The 20,218-nt window shown below is 47.7% G+C and overlaps 1 protein-coding gene across 1 annotated transcript in view; it reads right to left on the bottom strand.

Annotated features, from left to right (window-relative positions):
* The window catches only part of ZNF512B (zinc finger protein 512B), a 39,637-nt gene that overhangs the window by 15,910 nt on the left and 3,509 nt on the right, over nt 1-20,218 (bottom strand). The window contains 6 exon segments of the mRNA XM_028735468.2: nt 1,345-1,416; nt 3,916-4,154; nt 4,297-4,469; nt 8,889-9,017; nt 9,266-9,345; nt 11,838-11,963. Of these exon segments, the coding sequence (XP_028591301.2) occupies nt 1,345-1,416; nt 3,916-4,154; nt 4,297-4,469; nt 8,889-9,017; nt 9,266-9,345; nt 11,838-11,961 (817 nt within the window). The 5' untranslated portion in view covers nt 11,962-11,963.

The raw sequence follows: 20,218 nt of genomic DNA, 5'->3' as shown, positions 1-20,218 counted from the left end.
GACTGCCAGTGCAGTTGGGCACTGTTCAAACTGTCTTGCCAGTGAATTCTGCACCAGCTGGACTTTCCAAACAGCCTCCATAGGCAGCCCCACATATAACACATTGCAGTAATCTAACCCAGAGGTTACCTAATCTAGACTTTTCCCTGACGGTTATGTTCTACATTTTGTTTGAGCTTTCACATGGGGTAAAAAGCCCCTTCTGGAACAATAATGGAACGTAGGTGCAAGCTTAGCGCTCATTTCCATGTTATTTGCTTCTGGGGAGGGAATCCACTTGCAAATAATGTGGAAGTGAGTGCCAAACTTGCACCGTATCACGCTACGGTTCCAGAAGCGCCTTTTACGTCCAAATATAACGTGAAAATCAACAGTTAGGGAAACGGCGTGAAAATGGAATAAACTGCCGTGCGGAGGTAGCCAAAGTCACGCGGACTAGTAGCCGTGGATAGTTCTTAACCTCCATGAAGTTGTCTAATCCCCTAGTGAAGCCATTGTCACATTTTGTGTTGGTGGGTTCCACAGGTTGAAAAAAAATAAATAAATTATTGATCAATTTCCACATAACAAATTATCAAATCACATACATTATTCCCCCCCCCCCACCAAGGACTTTCCTCAACTTCTCTCCCCGATTTCTCTTCACATATTTCCTCTGCATCTTATAAAATTGCACATATCCATAGTTCCATACAGTGGTGCCTCGCAAGACGAAATTAATCCGTTCCGCGAGTCTCTTCGTCTTGCGGTTTTTTCGTCTTGCGAAGCACGGCTATTAACGGCTTAGCGGCTATTAGCGGCTATTAACGGCTTAGCAGCTATTAACGGCTTAGTGGCTTTAAGAAAAAGGAAACAAACTCACAAGACGTTTCATCTTGCGAAGCAAGCCCATAGGGAAATTCGTCTTGTGGAATGACTCAAAAAACAGAAAACCCTTTCGTCTAGCGAGTTTTTTGTCTTGCGAGGCATTCGTCTTGTGGGGCACCACTGTAGTTTAATTATGTGCTGCATGAGCCCAAGGTCTCCCTGTGATAACTGCAGCAATGGTGGACAAACTTCTCGCAAAGATATTTTGCCCGCCACGGCTTATGTTCTTCTGAAATGCGTATTTCGGGATGTGCTCTCGCTTTGTGCCAGGTAACAGCAAGGCCCAGCAGCCGAAAGTGGTGGTGTGTGCCCTGCTTAAACCAAAGGCAACAGCCTAGAATATTTCCCAGAATCCTCTGCAACACACAAAGGGCTCTCCATGAAACTGAGGCAGGAGCTGCTGCCCGGCAACAGAAAATTCGAAATACACTACAAAATACTTCCCAAGAACAGGAACGCATCTGACTCGTCATTTACCTTTCAGTCCAAATGTTCCGGAGATGGACGGCTGCTCTCCAGTAAATTTCTTAGGAGTTTTCTGTTTCCTTCCTAACTCAAAAAGGAGAAAACAGAAATAAAAACTTGGTCAAACACCTGCACGGTAAGCTGAGAGTGAAACACCCCTGTCTACACAGAGCAACTCAGCATTTCAGTGAATCCCCCTTTTTTTTTTGCCTAATTTATTCTGCTGCTTCGCTCCCCAGGGAATAAGCACAGGGCTGAAATCTTATTCCAGGCCACAGAAAAGAAAGCCCTGCTTGGCTCCCCCCCCCCCCCCGGTTTCTCACTGCCCATGGGCTTTCAAGCTTATCTCCCACAGTCATAAGGACTAGATACACACTTTTCCAAACAACAGCGGGGGAAGACATGGAAAACAAGTCCTATGAGGAAAGAAGGAAGGAATTGGGCATGTTTAACTTGGAGAACAGAAGACCGAGACGAAGATTCAATAGCACTCTTCAAATGCATGGGGGGGGGCTGTCACACGGAAAAGAGGCGTTTTCTGCTTTCGCAGAGGGTAGAACTTCATCTACCCGACACGTTACAGGTAATAATAATAATATTAATAATAATAATTTTTTTTTTATTTATACCCCACCCTCCGCAACCAAGACCGGGCTCAGGGCGGCTAACGCCAAATATAAAAACAATTGGTTGAAATACAGCTTGAAAAACAAGATTAAAATACAACATTAAAACATTAAAATGCAGCCTCCTTTCAGTAGAAACTCAAATCAAAAACTTTTTTGGGGAGGAAAACGTCAAGTCCTCACCAAGGCCAACTATCCAGACTGGTCCTACGTGGGCCAGAAAAAAGCCAGGGAAGTCCCCAAGTTGGAGTTCCATCACAGAAGGAGAAAGGAAAAAGGAAAGAGGGGAAGGGGATCAAGTAGATTCCAAGCCAAAGGCCAGGCAGAACAACTCTGTCTTACAGGCCCTGCGGAAAGAAATCATATCCCACAGGGCCCTGGTCTCATGAGGCAGAGTGTTCCACCAGGCCGGGGCCAGTGTTGAAAAGGCCCTGGCTCTGGTTGAGGCTAATCTGACTTCCTTAGGGCCCGGGACCTCTAGGGTGTTGCGATTTATGGACCTTAAGGTCCTCCGTGGGGCAGACTGGCAGAGGCGGTCCTGTAGGTATGAGGTACGAGGGTCCTAGGCCGTGAAGGAGCATGCTTGCTTTCTTCTGCTCTGGAGGGGAGGACTCGAACCAATGGCTTCAAGTTACAAGTACAGTGGTACCTCTACTTACAAACGCAATCCATTCCGGGGTGGCGTTTGCACCCCGAAAAGTCCATAAGTAGAGCACCGCTCCTGCGCTTGACGCAATAGAGCGCTCCTGCGTATGCGTGAAGCGCCGAACCCGGAAGTAAACACTTCCGGGTTTGCTGCGTTCGTAACCTGAAAAAACGCAATGTGAAACAAATGCAATTTGAGGTATGACTGTAAGGAGAATCCAACTAACATACTGTTAGTACTGTTCTTGGGGGACAGGGGGCGAGCTGGTGTGGAGACTCCCTGGTCCTGAATGGGGTAACTGTGCCCCTGAAGGACCAGGTGCACAGCCTGGGAGTCATTTTCGACTCACAGCTGTCCATGGAGGCGCAGATCGATTCTGTGTCCAGGGCGGCTGTCTACCAGCTCCATTTGGTATGCGGGATGAGACCCTCCCTGCCCGCAGACTGTCTCGCCAGAGTGGTGCATGCTCTGGTTATCTCCCGCTTGGACTACTGCAATGCGCTCCACGTGGGGCTACCTTTGGAGGTGAACCAGAAACTACAACTAATCCAGAATGTGGCAGCTAGACTGCTGACTGGGAGCAGCCGCCGAGACCACATAACACCGGTCTTGAAAGACCTATACTGGCTCCCAGTATGTTTCCAAGCACAATTCAAACGGCCTCGGCCCAGTATATCTGAAGGAGCATCTCCACGCCCATTGTTCTGCCTGGACGCTGAGGTCCAGCGCCGAGGGCCTTCTGGCGGTTCCCTCATTGCGAGAAGCAAAGCTACAGGGAACCAGGCAGAGGGCCTTCTCGGTAGTGGCACCCGCCCTGTGGAACGCCCTCCCATCAGATGTCAAAGAGATAAACAACTACCTGAAATTTAGAAGACATCTGAAGGCAGCCCTGTTTAGGTAAGTTTTTAATGTATGACATTTTAATGTATTTTTAATCTTTGTTGGAAGCCGGCCAGAGTGGCTGGAGAAACCCAACCAGATGGGTGGGGTACAAATAATTTGTTGTTGTTGTAACATCAGGAAGAACATTCTGACAGTAAGAGTTGTTCAGCCGTGGAACAGACTCCCTCTTCCTTGGAGGTTTTTAAGCAGAGGTTGATGGAAGCAGAGGCCATCTGCCATGGATGCTTTAGTGGAGATTCCTGCATTGCAGGGGTTGGAATAGATGACTCTTGGCTCCCTTTCCAGCTCTAAGATTCTACATGATTTCACAAACTTCTACCACGAATACCGTAGCGCATGCTTCAAATCTTAAACTGGGCAAGGGAAACCAGGACTTGGGGTGGACGGGAGTCGCTGTTCTAGTCTTACTGTGCTTCATCCTCTCGGGGTCTTCCTCCTGCTCAGAGGCCTGCCTGCTCGACTGATGCTTGGAGCCTTTGCCGCCCGACAGCTGAGCGCCAGGCATGGCGGCTGCCCTGGTCTGGAAGTCTTTGCTGCCTGGGCTCACGGCCGCGCATTCTCCGTTCTCGGGGCGGTGCAGGGCGACGGCCTTCTCCACCTTTGCCTGTTTGGGATGGATGGTGAGGGAAGCTGAACCCTCGGCAGCTCTAGGGCAAAGCATAGAGGGCTGGTTTAAAGCGGGGTTTAAGACATCGGGGCCGCTCACGCCTGACCCCCTCCTTCCATCCCAAAATCCACGGGGTCGGGGAGCTTTCCCTCTTCTCTGCCTCAAAGTTCGCAGGCCAGTACCTTTTCTTGCCCTTGCCGGAGACTTTCGGAGACCTGTTTTCCACCGGGGCGGCGGCGGCCGGCAGCGGCCTGTCGAGATGGTTCCAGAGGCGGTGCTTTTCCAGCTGGGTTTTGGACGTGAAGGCGGCTTCGCAGAATGGGCATGGGAAGGTCCGCTTCTCCACAACGGCGCCCTGGAAGAAGCAGGGAGAGGGAGAAGGAAGGGCTGTGCTTAAAAACGAATAACCCAAGAGTCAACCTTGGGTCCCTTCCAACTCTAGTTTCATGATTCTAACTAAGCATATGACTTTTAAGACATTGCATCTACATACATTTGCATCGGAACAAAATACGTCACAGCATTCTCTCTCTGTTTTACCCAGAAAGTACAACTAATCCAGAATGCGGCAGCTAGACTGGTGACTGGGAGTGGCCACCAAGACCACATAACACTGGTCCTGAAAGATCTTCATTGGCTCCCAGTACATTTCCGAGCACAATTCAAAGTGTTGGTGCTAACCTTTAAAGCCCTAAACGGCCTCGGTCCAGTATACTTGAAGGAGTGTCTCCACCCCCATCATTCTGCCTGGACGCTGAGGTCCAGCACTGAGGGCCTTCTGGTGGTTCTCTCACTGCGAGAAGCCAAGTTACAGGGAACCAGGCAGAGGGCCTTCTCAGTAGTGGCACCCGCCCTGTGGAACACCCTCCCATCAGATGTCAAGGAAATAAACAACTATCCAAGTTTTAGAAGACACCTGAAGGCAACCCTGTTTAGGGAAGTTTTTAATGTTTGATGTTTTATCGTGTTTTTAATATTCTGTTGGGAGCTGCCCAGAGCGGCTAGGGAAACCCAGCCAGATGGGCGGGGTACAAATAATACTACACCATTATCTTCTTCTTCTTCTTCTTCTTCTTATTATTATTATTATTATTATTATTATTATTTTCAGGTATGGGGCACTTAATGATCTGACCTGGGATAAAGCAGCTTCTTATGTTTCTGTGAAAGAGGGGGGAAAGGAGATTGCCTCCTCTGAGTTTGCAAGGACATTAAAAATAAATAACAATTCAAAACTGCACGCACACACACTGCTGCCTTGCCAATCAGGAGCCCCTTTCTAAATCAATTTTCAAAATGCCAGGAGAACTGCAACATATATCTAATGAATGATCAGTTCACTGGCTGCACGCTGCGTCCCTACAAACCTCTTCCTATCCACCCCTGCGCCATGGTAACCCAAATTCTCTGCCAAAACATCTGAACTTCACGATCTGCCTGGAGCTATGCAAATGAAGCACATTTGGTATGTATCCACATGGACTGTGTAGGTAGTGAACGAATTAAAAAGCAAATAAATACACTGTGCTTATGTTGAGTAATTCATTCTCAGTAGTCCCACAAGCTGGATTCTCTTCTTTTTATCAGGCATTGCCCCCAAACTTTAAGGCATGGACATTTAAGCTTAAGGGCTTGCATGTTTTTCTGTCTCCCCCCCCCCCCATAACATGAAATCTGACACTCCTAGGATACAAACCAATTTCTTCACTTGTACTGAATGATCACAGAATCCACAGTATAAACATCACTCAGCCCAACACCCTCCAGGCCAGAGGTATGAATGGGAACTCCTGTTACTTAACTGTAATCCTAAAAATTTCCCCGCTTAGGCAAGTTTGGGCATTTCCTTCCTGCTCCTCCGGCTACAATTTCCCTTCCAAGCTCAAAGCAACTTGGAGCATATCAATAAGCATTTGTCAAAATAACACAAATACAAAGTAAACGGAGCAGTGCAGAAGAGCGCAAACAACAGTGTCCCAGAAGAAGTTAATTCACACTTCAAACAACTGCCCAAACTTGTCTAAGCAGGGAAGCTTTGCTCTTGGAGCGCGGGATAAAGTGAGACGCATCAGGTCTCCTTTGGAAGAGGGCTTTGCAGCTACTATGATGTTGCACCTGACCAAGTCCTTCTCCGGGATCTGAGAGAGTTAAGTTGCAGGGCAGGATGCCTCTGAATAATGCAGGAATCGCAAGTGGGGAGAGAGCTACTGCCCTCAGGTCCCTTGTTGTGGGCTTCTTATAAGCAGCTGGTTGGCCACTGTGGGAACAGGATCTCTAGCTCTTTTCCTCTGTGTGTGTACAAGCAACTCCCCACTTGCAAAGGATCTGCATGCGTGCTCCTGCAGACATGCAAGCTGTTTTCAGCACTGAAAGGAGGCAAGGGTGCAATGGGGGGGGGGCCACTCGCACACATCCCGGGTTGCGTGCGGTTGCCGGGAATGAAGCCCTGCACAGGCTGGGAGACGCCTGTATTTAATAATAATAATAATAATAATAATAATAATAATAATAATAATTATTATTATTATTATTATTATTATTATTATTATTATTATTTATTATTTATACCCTGCCCATCTGGCTGGGTTTCCCCAGCCACTCTGGGCGGCTTCCAACACAATATTAAGATACAGTAATGCCTCAAACATTAAAAGCTTCCCTAAACAGGGCTGCTTTCAGATGTCTTCTAAAAGTCTGGTAATTATTTTTCTCTTTGACATCTGATGGGAGGGCGTTCCACAGGGTGGGTGCCACTACCGAGAAGGCCCTCTGCCTGGTTCCATGTAACTTGGCTTCTCGTAGTGAGTGAACTGCCAGAAGGCCCTTAGCGCTAGACCTCAGTGTCCAGGTAGAACGATGGGGGTGGAGACGCTCCTTCAGGTATACAGGGCTGAGGCCGTTTAGGGCTTTAAAGGTCAGCACCAACACTTTGAATTGTGCTCGGAAACGTACTGGGAGCCAGTGTAGTTCTTTCAAGACAGGTGTTGTGTGGTTTCGGTGGCTGCTCCCACTCACCAGTGTAGCTGCCGCATTCTGGATTAGTTATAGTTTCTGGGTCACCTTCAAAGGTAGCCCCACGTAGAGCACATTGCAGTAGTCATGAATGGATGGCAACTGGAGCAAGGCCTTTCCAAAGGTTTTTTTGGAGGGAAGCAGGGCAGAATTTATAAGGGAAGGAGATGCACATCAAAGTATCCTACATGCAGGCGAATTAGAGGACAAGGGTAGCTCAGTGGCAGAACACCTCTTTTGCAAGCAAAACACCCCCAATTTAGTCTTCAAGGCATCTCCAGGGAGGGCTGTCCTCTGCCTGAAACCCTGGCAAGCTGCTGTCAGTCTGGGTAGACAATACTGAACTAGATGGACCGGTTTTGTAGCACAGTGTAAGGAAGCAGAATCTAAATACCTCTGCGGCTTCAAATGGTACTAGAAGCCTAACAGCAAATGACTGGCTAGTTCGTTCAGAACCCGCCTTGCGGCAGCAACATCAGAAACCACAGCGGACAAGATTCATAATTTGGTGTTAATGCAACTTCTGTGTTAAAATAACAGTGACCAAACGGCCAAGGCTTGTGGGTTGGTGTGCAGAGATGGGGAAATATTTCTGTTTTGGTTTCTCTTGAGTTTCTCTCTTTCCTAATCTTAAATTCAGTCCTCCAATTTTCCACATCAGTTTGTGATATTTTTTTTTAAGTCCTCATGACTTCCTCAGTGTTTTAGTGCAAATTTCTCCTTTTTGGAAAGCGATCTTCCCTGACATTGCACCTTTTTTTTTTTTTTGAAAACTAAAATGCCTTCCTGTGCACACCGGGGCTGGAAAACTGCATTGCAAAATGCGGAGAAGTGCAGATTTCAAAGGCTGGCTGCCTTTTGATCTGCGCATTGTTTCGGAAGGTGCAAATTTGGTATGTTCGCCTTTTAAATGATAATCGAATCGAATTTCTTCTCTCACTTCCCTAAGTGTCTGTATGCATATAAATCAGGGGTCAGCAAACCTTTTCAGCCCTTTTCCCATGCATTTAGTGTCTTTGCCTTGCTGGTGTGTGTCCTTGGACTCTGATACAAATGAAGGATAGACAGGGGCGTGTCAATTGGTGCAGAAATCAACCTACTGGAGAAATGTAGAATTTGCACTCGTTGCCCTGCCCACTTTTGTCTCTGGCCCCGCCCACCAGCGCCATGTGGCCCCCAGAAGGTGTCACAGAATAGAATGTGGCTCTCAGGATGGAAAAGGCTACTCATCCCTGTATGGAGAGGATGAGGGGAGGGCCAGTTTAGAAGGTCAGAACCCTCTCCAACAAACAATGGAGTGTATCCCACTAAGTCAGGGGTCAGCAAACTTTTTCAGCAGGGGGCAGGTCCTCTGTCCCTCAGACCTTGCGGGGGGCCAGACTATATTTTGGGGAAAAACAATGAACGAATTCCTATGCCCCACAAATAACCCAGAGATGCACTTTAAATATAAGGACACATTTTACTCATGTAAAAACACCAGGCAGGCCCCACAAATAACCCAGAGGTGCATTTTAAATGAAAGCACACATTCTACTCATGTAAAAACACGCTGATTTGGACCGTCCGCAGGTCAGATTTAGAAGGCGATTGGGCCGGATCTGGCCCCGGGCCTTAGTTTGCCTACCCATAATATAAATTAAGACAGCCACACTCTGGCAGGGTCAAAGCAGTGTGAAGAGGGGCCACATTTGGCACAGACAGTAACACAAGCTGTAAATATGGGTTACCAAAACAGAACACACACCTCCATCCTCCTTACCCCTTGACAGCGCTGGTAGTGGTACTTCAGGCCATAGATGCTGGGGAATTCGAGCCAACAGCCCGAGTTGGGGCATTTCACCCTGGAGTGGGCCTTGAACTCTTCTTTCCACTGGTTCATCAGAGGCAGCTGTGATATAGGAAACATCCGCGGAGCAGAGGGGAGGGGGAAAGACCCACTTAATGCAAGAGGAATGAAAGCAAAATTTCTGAACGCACAAACCCCAGTATCTCACATCGAATCAAAGGCTTCCCAGAGAAAAGACCTGGGACCAGAATCAGGCCCCCTCCTGCGCTCAAATGCACCAAGCTTGTCCTATCCTGTCTCTACTTCCTTTTCCCCAGTTCCCAAGGAATGAAACACGATTAAAATCTTACCGGAATATCCTTCAGGGCCTGGCCGTCTGCCTTCGGCCTCCCTTTCCTTTTGCCTTCCGTTTTATCGTTAGTTGCATTTCCTGCAAGCAGAATGGGGAAGAATGACATGGTGGATTGAATTAATACATCCGTCCATCTTACATTTTGTTGGATGTCCACTGATTTAAAATGCTTTCTACTGCATGACAAAGAAGACTTGGCGCTGAGCACACTTCTTCTTTGGCGATAACTCGCAGCTGAGTGAGACTGTCTTCCATGAACACAGTTTTAATAGGGAGTCAGTAGTAACTGTGGAGGCCAATTCTGGATCCACATGTCCTTCCACAGTGAGGATATAGGTTTCCATGCAAGAGTTAATCACGGTGAGGGTTTGCCAAGCATGCTTTCTTCTTAGCACGTTTCTCCCTTTTGTCCTGAGTTCAAGCATCTTCCAAGTCCATGACACCTTTGGTAAAGGCTATTCTCCAATTGGGACGCGGGTGGCGCTGTGGGTAAAACCTCAGCGCCTAGGTCTTGCCAATCGCATGGCCGGCGGTTCGAATCCCCGCGGCGGGGTGCGCTCCCGTCGTTCGGTTCCAGCGCCTGCCAACCCAGCAGTTCGAAAGCACCCCCGGGTGCAAGTAGATAAATAGGGACCGCTTACCAGCGGGAAGGTAAACGGCGTTCCGTGTGCTGTGCTGGCTCGCCAGATGCAGCTTTGTCACGCTGGCCACGTGACCCGGAAGTGTCTGCGGACAGCGCTGGCTCCCGGCCTCTAGAGTGAGATGAGCGCACAACCCTAGAGTCTGTCAAGACTGGCCCGTACGGGCAGGGGTACCTTTACCTATTCTCCAATTGGAGAGCTCACAGGCCAGTGTTTCCCAATTGGCAGTGTTTATACTGCATTTTTTAAAGATTTGCTTTGAGAGATTCTTTAAACTTCTTTTGTTGACCACCAGTATTACGCTTTCTATTTCTGAGTTCGGAATAGAGTAGTTGCTTTGGAAGACGATCATCAGGCATCTGCACATGACCAGTCCAACGAAGTTGATGTTGAAGAATCGTTGCTTCGACACTGGTGATCTTTGCTTCTTCCAGTACACTGGCATTAGTCTGCCTGTCTTCCCAAGTGATGTGTAAAAATTTCTGGAGACTCCATTGATGGAATCTTTCGAGGAGTTGGAGATGGCGTTTATAAGTGGTCCATGTTTCACAAGTGTACAGTAAAGTTGGTAGTACAATAGCTTTGTAAACAAGCATTTTGGTTTCCCTGCGAATGTCCCGGTCCTCAAACACTCTGCACACTATATGCAGAGTGTTCTAGCTAACTAGCACAGGCAACTCGATCTGCACTGAATTCTTGTCACTTGCGTTGTCTTGGGCCCTTTCCTCAGCGCGTTCTTGTAAACTCGAAAACAAAAAAGACCTACCAGACCTATAATGTTGATCGGATGTGCTTTCACACAAGCGGAAAGCACAACCCCTCCTAGGCTGCTTGTTGTTCCCACGTGCAATGTTGCTAATGCTGCACAGAAAGGTTGGGTGGCTGAGATCCCTGCATGGCCGGGGTTGAACTAGATGACCCTTGGGTGCCCCTTCTATGAGTACGTTTTGAATAGAAGGCAACATCCTAACCAATTTAGATTGTGGAAGTTCAGACAGTTCGTTGAATAAGGGCAATGGCAACTTGCGCAGGAACCACCCCCGACATCGGAAGCCAACTGTGTTCTCAATTAGTCAAAGCTCAAAAAACTTGAGAACTGCCGTTTCCAATCTGAGTTGCTGTTCCAAAGTACTGGGTTTCGTTTCGGTTGGGGACAACATTTGCTGGAAGGCAATGGAATACAGTGGTACCTTTGGTTGCAAACGGGATCCGTTCTGGAGGCCCGTTTGCAACCTGAACAGAACGCAACCCGCGTCTGCGCATGCACGGATCGTGATTCGCCGCTTCTGCGCATATCATTTTGCGTGTCTGCGCATGCGCGAGCGGCAAAAACCGGAAGTAACCCGTTCCGTTGCTTCCGGGTTGCCACAGGACGCAACCTGAAAACACCCAACCTGAAGCAAACATAACATGAGATATGACTGTACCTTTTATTTAACCAAAGTGTTAATTTATCAAGTACCCTGACCTGTATGTGCTTCCTAGCTACAGTGGTACCTCGGGTTAAGTACTTAATTCGTTCCCGAGGTCCGATCTTACCCTGAAACTGTTCTTAACCTGAAGCAACACTTTAGCTAATGGGGCCTCCCACTGCTGCCTCATCCTCTGTTCTCATCCTGAAGCAAAGTTCTTGAGCTGAGGTACTATTTCTGGGTTAGCAGAGGCTGTAACCTGAAGCGTCTGTAACCCGAAGCGTCTGTAACCCGAGGTACCGCTGTATTTATTTCCTTACACTGCCGTGAGATAGGTAGCCAGGAAGACAACTTCCACATTTGAGACTCCCATCACCCCGGACCATTGGTAACGCCAAGAGTTGTAGCCCAACAACATATAGAGGGCCCTGTTTTGGTTCCCCTAGCCAATGGCGCTTCTCTTAATTCAAACGAAGCCCTTCCCATTGCAGCTAGAAAAGGTGGTCTGCTTACTCACCAAGCCTCGACTGCTCGTACGCCGGGTTTATCTTCATCTCTGCCTTGCTGCTGTCTTTGTCTGCGCTGGTCTTGCTAGATCCAGCCACCTTCTTTCCACCTCTGTAGGAATATGAATCTGCCATGGCTAAAAGCAAAAGAGAAAGGACACGATCAAACAGGCCGATTGCTCAACGTGAGAACGGAGCTTGATAGAAGGAAGACTTGGGTTGCACCTATCACCTGCTATATAAAAAAGCAGCCTGATCCTGCCTCTTCAAGTGTAGGAGGCCAATTCCTGTGTAGTAGTAGTAATAATAATAATAATAATATTTATATCCCGCCCATCTGGCTGGGTTTCCCCACTCTGGGCGGCTCCCAACAGAATATTAAAAATACAGTAAAACATCAAACATTAAAAAACTCCCTAAACAGGGCTGCCTTCAGATGTCTTCTAAAAGTCAGATAGTTGTTTATTTCCTTGACATCTGGTGGGAGGGCGTTCCACAGGGCGGGCGCCACCACCGAGAAGGCCCTCTACTTGGTTCCCTGTGACTTCGCTTGTCGCAGCGAAGGAACCGCCAGAAGGCCCTCGGCGCTGGACCTCAGTGTCCGGGTGGAAAAATGGGGATGGAGACGCTCCTTCAGGTAGACTGGACTGAGGCCGTTTAGGGCTTTAATGGTCAGCACTGAATTGTGCCCCGAAATGTACTGGGAGCCAATGTAGGCCTTTCAGGACCGGTGTTATATGGTCTCGGCGGCCGCTGCCAGTCACCAGTCTAGCTGCCATGTTCCAGTTGTTTCCAAATGTACATGATTAGCACAGGCTTGCAGAACCCGCAGGCCTCCAGATGTCACTGGACTCCAACTCCCATCAACCCCAGCCTGCATGGCCAGCAGTCAAGGATGCTGGGAGCTGAAGTCCAGCAAAGGTCTGGAGGGCCGCAGATTCCCCAGCCCAGGAATAGCAGCAATTCAACAGCCGCTGAGGTTGAAGCTCCGCCATTAATGAATTCAGGGAGACGCGCTCAGCCCAAGTGCAAATACAGAAAAAGTGAATATCATGATTTCTCTGTCAGGCCTTGCAGAGACCCTCCATGCAGAGAGTTCTTCTCTTTTGCTTATTTTCTCCTTTTCATGATGAGAAAGGGGAGAGGGAGCGGGTTTTAATGAGGAGATCTGAGCGATAAATTTCCAATTTTCCTTATTAATGGGGAAACTGTGCTAAACAGGGAAACGTGAGCCTTATCTAAATTCTCGGTATGAATCATTTAAGTGGTCTTTCCTACGAAACGATGAGCGTTAAGCCAGGTTCCTTTGGAAGCCATCTCCCCCCCCCCCCAATTCAAGACACAAGAGCAGCTTTAACTGCAGGATGCTTATATCAATGCATCAGCTTTGAACCAGATGCACTCTATAAATTTAAAGCCCTAGAGCTGTGGGTTAAACCACAGAGCCTAGGACTAGCCAATCAGAAGGTTGACGGTTCGAATCCCCGCGACGGGGTGAGCTCCCGTTGCTCGGTCCCTGCTCCTGCCCACCTAGCAGTTCAAAAGCACCTCAAAGTGCAAGTAGATCAATAGGTACCACTCTGATGGGAAGGTAAACAGCGTTTCTGTGTGCTGCTCTGGTTCGCCAGAAGCGGCTTAGTCATGCTGGCCACATGACCCAGAAGCTGTACGCCGGCTCCCTCGGCCAATAAAGCGAGATGAGCGCCGCAACCCCAGAGTCGGCCACGACTGGACCTAATGGTCAGGGGTCTCTTTACCTTTACCACTTTGAACAGTCATGGCTTCGCCCAAAGAATTCTGAGAGCTGCAGCTTTGGTTAAAGGTGCCGAGAGTTGCTAACAGGCCCCATCCTACTCAGAGACAAAATTCCCAGAGTTCCCCATGAAGAGCGACTGAGAATTATAGCTGTGAAAGGAACGGGGGGGGGGGGTGTTCCCTAGCAACTCTTAGGGCGCTTAAACTACAGCTCCCAGAATTTTGGGGGGTAGCCACGACTATTTAAAGTGGAATCACAGCGCTTTAAAAGAATGCTGTGAATGTGGTCGTTTGGTGGCTGGTGGTGGATGCATGGAATTAAGCACTCCTGCACCACCTGTTTCCGATCCTGGGTAATAACTAGATTTTCTGCAAAATGCCAATTGCGCCCAGGCCCATGGAAGGCCTTCGGGGTAGTTTCTGCCGTGCCTGAGAATGGAAGAAAGTCGTTTTGCAGAACCCCCCGGCCCAAGCGAGCACCGCTGGGAGCTGACGCAGAGAATTCCTTGCTTTCTCTGGGGGAGCGTTTGTAGAACAACCAGATTATCAGGCAAATCAAGCTAGAAAGCAAAGCTTTAGCTTAATCATTCCTTCAGGACAGAAGTCTTTGTTATATTTCGGCTTTGACCGACCCAATTCTTCCCTCTCCCCCCCCCCTTAAAAAAAAGTTAATCTGCAATGTGGCCATTTGCAGCAACCTAGCCATTAATTAATAATGTCAAAGGCTCTGCCTGGCTCTTTGCCTGGGACCACATTAGGCTTAATACCTGGGAAACCGACCTGGAGCAAAAAACGTGGAACAGGAGGATAGAAGGAATTCTGAAAGGCCTCTTGACTCTGCAAGTTTTTTTGCTGTCTATTTATCTGAGACGATTAAAGCCCATGGGTTAGTAAAAAAAGGTAAAGGTAAAGGACCCCTGGATGGTTAAGTCCAGTCAAAGGTGACTATAGGGTTCCGGCGCTCATCTTGCTTTCAGGCCAAGGGAGCCGGCGTTTGCCCACAGACAGCTTTCCGGGTCATGTGGCCAGCATGACTAAACCGTTGCTGGTGCAACGGGACACCGTGACGGAAATCAGAGCACATGGAAATGCCGTTTACCTTCCCGCCGCAGCGGTACCTATCTATCTACTTGCACTGGTGTGCTTTCGAATTGCCAGGTTGGCAGAAGCTGGGACAGAGCAACGGGAGCTCACCCCGTCGTGGGGATTCGAACTGCTGACCTTCTGACTGGCAAGCCCAAGAGGCTCCGTGGTTTAGACCACAGCGCCAACCACATTGGTTAGTATTCAACACTGTGGTGGAAGCCAGGGGAGAAGTTGGATATTGGATTTGCAGAACTGAGAATCATCATCTTCTTATGTGCCAGAACAGAAGAGATGTGGACAGGATCCGTGCACGGTGCAGACATTATTGCTCTCCTGCAGAGCAGCTGGTCCAGAATCTGCGATCCAGCCTCTTTTGGATGGGGGTGGTGCTCTCTCTGAAGAGTCAAGTAAAGGATATAGACCAGGGTTTCCCAAACGTGGGTCTCCATCTGTTTTTTTCAGACTACAATTCCCATCATCCCTGACCACTGGTCTTGCCAACTAGGGATGATTGGAGTTGTAGTCCAGAAAACAGCTGGGGAGCAGAGTTTGGAAAACACCAATATAGACCGACAAAACTTTTTCTCCCTCTTACAACGCCAGAACTCATGGACAAGCAGCAAAGTTGAATGCTAGAGGAGTCAAGAGTGCAAAAAATAAAGGTCTTCTTCATGCAGCTCACGGGAGGATGTGATGGCGACCAAACTGGAAGGCTATTGCCTTGCCGTTTTACCGCTGATTTGGAGCAAATGGCAATCTGCGGGGAACCCAATTGCCGTTCACTCCGATACAGCAGTAAAAAGTGGGTTTTCCTGGGGAAAGTGTCAGGACAAAACACACACACAACCACTTGGACCTGTGCCTAGAAACTCATCACAAAAGACCGTCTGGATGACCCCTTCATTAGGCTTATTGATTTCAATGGGTTTACTCGTGAGTATAATTTCTGTTGATTGATTGAATTTATATACTGCCCTAACCTGTTCATGGAATAAAATCAAGATATAAAACCACAAAATAAGTAATAAAAATAAAAAACAACAACAGCCCAATAGCAAACCCCCCCCCCAAAAAATCACATTTTAAAAGCGCATAGGATGTAAATCAGATCACCCAAAGGCCTGGTTAAAAAGGAATGTTTTTGCCTGGCGCCTAAAGGTGTATAATGAAAGCGCCAGGTGAACTTCCCCGGGGAGAGCGTTCCACAGATGGGGAGCCACCCCAGAGAGTAAAACTCAGGTGACTACCACTCATTGCAAATCAAGAAGCAATGGCCTGGTTCTGCCTGAAACGGCAGTTTCTTTCTGGGTCGAACCCTTCAGAGACTCATAAGCTGGATTTAAAACATCAAAACTATATAAACTTATGCCGGGGAGGAAAGAACGATCTCCCTGACATGCTAGTCATCTATAAAGAGAGAATAAAAATCCTGAGAGCGCCCACTTTCCATCTAATAAGGTCCAGCCCAGACACAAGTTTGGGAACTGAGGCTCATCCACACTCCAATTTGCCTCTCTCCTTGGAAAACCAGCACCGTACCGCTGAATCGGACGAAATGCCAACTGGGTTTTCCTGGGGAAAGCGGTGGGCGGCAAATGGAAAACCATCTGGACCTGTGCTTTTAGGCATGGGGAAAGCAGAAGTTTGGACAGTGCCGACATACCTGCCGGGTTCCGCCCAACGCTGGGGAGACCCCCGACACACACATGTGATGTCACGCAGTGGGGGGGAGGCCCAACGGGGCCTGCCGCTACCGCAGGTAAGGCTACGCAAGGCCCATCATGGCGGCGGGTAGACCCGGCAGGGCACGTCGTGGCCACAAAATACTGAGGGACCCCAGCACCCTCCTTGAAAATGGGGGGGGGTCCTCATTCAGCACCCCTGAATCCCTAAGCCTATACAGTGGTACCTCGGGTTAAGTACTTAATTCGTTCCGGAGGTCCGTTCTTAACCTGAAACTGTTCTTAACCTGAAGCACCACTTTAGCTAATGGGGCCTCCTGCTGCCGCCGTGCCGCCGGAACACGATTTCTGTTCTCATCCTGAAGCAAAGTTCTTAACCTGAGGTATTATTTCTGGGTTAAAGGAGTCTGTAACCTGCAGCGTATGTAACCTGAAGCGTATGTAACCCAAGGTACCACTGTACTGATAACCAATTAGACTGTCTGCTTCCTCATTTCTTAGGATGTGGGTGGCACTGTGGGTTAAACCACAGAGCCCAGGACTTGCCGATCAGAATGTCGGCAGTTCTAATCCCCGCGACGGGGTGAGCTCAAAGTGCAAGTAGATAAATAGGTACCGCTCCGGCAAGAAGGTAAACGGCATTTCCGTGCGCTGCTCTGGTTCGCCAGAAGCGGCTTAGTCATGCTGGCCACATGACCCGGAAGCTGTACGCCGGCTCCCTTGGCCAATAAAGCGAGATGAGTGCCGCAACCCCAGAGTCGGCCACGACTGGACCTAATGGTCAGGGGTCCCTTTACCTTTACTTTCCTCATTTCTTAAATGCAGAAAGCGTTTGGCTGCTCCAGGTTTGGGTCTGGTGTTATGATTATTTTTAAATCACATTATTGTTGCTGTTGCTCCACCCCTAGTTACCAACCTGTCTTGCTGCGGTGTAGTAAAGATACTGATTCGATCTACTTTGCCATAGATCTGCTTAGTGTTCTGGTCCCATTTCCTCAATCTTTATTAACAGAAATAAGTGGTTTGGTTGGTTCGCTCCAGTGTTAAGCAGCAACATCTATCGTAAACTGCATTGTCTGTAAAATAACTCATGCACTCTTACTTGGAAGTAATCTCCCTTTAGTTTAGCGGCACTTGCTTCCGAGTAAACACGCAAAGCAATACCTGGCCTGTATTTCTATGACTGTCTTGAGGAGTCTGTTCTTCCTAATTCAGTTCATTAATACATTCAGCTAATTTTGTGTAATTTGGAACAATAAACATTTTGTGGGTTCTGTTTTTAATAAATATTTTATTTTTAAGCTTCGATTGTTGTGGGTGTTCCCCCCCCCCCACAAACATTCATGTATTTCAAATGTTTCTAGTAAAATATTGTGCAATTTTTCCAGTATGTCTGTGTTTTTAAAGTCAAGTACGTCAATAAACGCCAGTGCTTTGCACCAAAGCGCAGGCCAGTTCTGTTTTAAAATTTGTTGTCAGAAGTACAAATATTGTAAAAAACACTGCAATGTTTTTCTCCATCTTTCTTTCTCTCTTTCTCCACTTTATTTCCTTTAACTGAAAATCTCTTAATAAAATATTAACAATCATTTTTAAAAGTGCACATATGTTCGCTAATGTTAATTTTTTAAAAGAGGATATTTGAAACTTCACGGAGGCCTTGCACTCAGGTGACGTCCCACACTGACAGCCTGCATACTTTTCATTAAGTTAAGTGTCCTAAAAGACCTTCACTGGCTCCCAGTACGCTTCCGAGAACAATTCAAAGTGTTGGTGCTGACCTTTAAAGCCCTAAACGGCCTCAGTCCAGTATACCTGAAGGAGTGTCTCCACCTCCATCGTTCAGCCCAGACACTGAGGTCCAGCGCTGAGCGAATGCCCTCCTGCCAGATGTCAAACAGATGAAAAACTATACAACTTTTCGAAGACATCTGAAGGCAGCCCTGTATAGGGAAGTTTTTAATGTTTGATGTTACAGTGGTACCTTGGTTCTAAAACGCCTTACTACTCAAGCAACTTGGAACCCAAACACTGCAAACCCGGAAGTGTTTCAGTTTGCGAACTTTTTTGGAAGCCAAACATGCTCCATTTTGAGTGTTATGCTTCTGATTTGAGTGCCACACTTCCGTTTTGAGTATTATGCTTCCGTTTTGAGTGTTATGATGACGATTTGAGAGTTACCCTTCCAATCTGAGTGCCACACTTCCGTTTTGAGTGTTACGCTGAGGTCTATCTGTTTTTGCTATTTATTTTGGGTTTTTTGTTTTTGCGGCTCTTTTTGTTTTGTATTTGTGACTGAGTGGAAGCCGGTTCAGCGACTGATTGTGTGACTGCAGTACATTGTTTATTGCTTTCATTTTATTGGATCAATGGTCTCGTTAGATCATAAAATTCATGTTAAATTGCTGTTTTAGGGTTTGTTTTTAAAAGTCTGGAACGGATTAATCCATTTTGCATTACTTTCTATGGAAAAGCGCGCCCTGGTTTTGGAACACTTCGGTTTTGGAACAGACTTCCGGAACAGATTAAGTTTGAGAACCAAGGTACCACTGTATATTGTTTTTATGTGTTGGACCTGCCCAGAGTGGCTGGAGCAACCCAGCCACATGGGCAGGATATTATTATCATTATTATTCAGCTTGGGAGAATCTCCAGGTTATGGAGGTCTGGAGCAGGCTGCCCCAAGTGCCCTGGTAACGGCATCTCAACGAGGATGCAGGTCTCTCTATCATTAAGGTGGCAACACCAGCAAGGTCTACAGTTGCCCCATCCTAGGCAGGGAACTGGCCTGCCTGGCAGCAGAGGCGTCCAGGGCACCAAGTTTGCCAACACACAAGATCTCAACTCCCGACAGCCCCACTCCTAAAGCAGAATGTCCCAAACCCATGTTTGCAATACAAGACATAAGACCACAGAAAGCTGTCTTGATCCATCTGGCTCAGTAATACTGGCACGGACTGGCAGCAGATCTCCAGGATATTTTACACAGGAGTTTGCCAGCCTTGCCTGGAAATGCTGGGAATCGAACTCTCGACCTTCTGACCACGCGAAGCAGATGCCCTAAAGGACGGGGGCATTTGTACAGGAGAATCCCTGGGCAAGTGAGCAGGGAGGGCAGGCTGGGGATATAAACCTTTCCCCTTGACTGTTGCACTCCTCCAACCATCTCTCTGTCTGAGTTGTTGCACAAACCCCACCAGATTTATTTGCAAACTTTGTGATGATGTTTGGGGAGAGATGGCTTGGAAGGAACGTGTTGAAGGGGAGAAAATGACAGCGAGGAAAGGGTTAAAAACACACACACACACACACACACACACACACACACACACGGGTTACTAGGCAAAGCACAGTTTAGGAAGTTGTTTGCTGCAGTAAACATAGGTCTGTGCGACAGGAGAATGATTTCCTAGCCTCCTACTGATTTCTACAATTCCCTTCCCTTTCATTTTATGCAAGATATGTAGAGTTTTTTTCTTGGTGTGGGGGTTTTGTGTGTGTGTGAGTTTCTTACAACCAAACTTCTTGGACACAGAGAGCTCTATTCCTCCACCCACCCGCCCAAGCCTGGATTAAATTAAAAACGGACTCTTTTCCTTTTCCTTGCTTCCGCAGACCTTGCATTTAAAATGGGGGGGGGACGGGGACAAAAAGAAAAGAACCTGTTTTGAATGGAACAGATTCCGTGCACAGCACTTTTAAACGGATAAGCTTTAAAACGGGTATAATTCCCCTCCATCAGTTGAACGGGAAATCTGTGTGCGCATCCCATGATTTCAAGGTTCCTTTCTCAGAGGATTAACGATCGCCTCCCACACCGCGCTGCCAGCAGGCGTAAAAAGGCAAATGTGAAAACACCGTAATGATAA

The sequence above is a fragment of the Podarcis muralis genome, chromosome 5 (assembly GCF_964188315.1).
Source record: "Podarcis muralis chromosome 5, rPodMur119.hap1.1, whole genome shotgun sequence".
In the NCBI taxonomy this organism is placed as follows: Eukaryota; Metazoa; Chordata; class Lepidosauria; order Squamata; family Lacertidae; genus Podarcis; species Podarcis muralis.
Note: the sequence above shows the minus strand (reverse complement) of the source record. Positions and strands in the feature narration are given on the sequence as shown.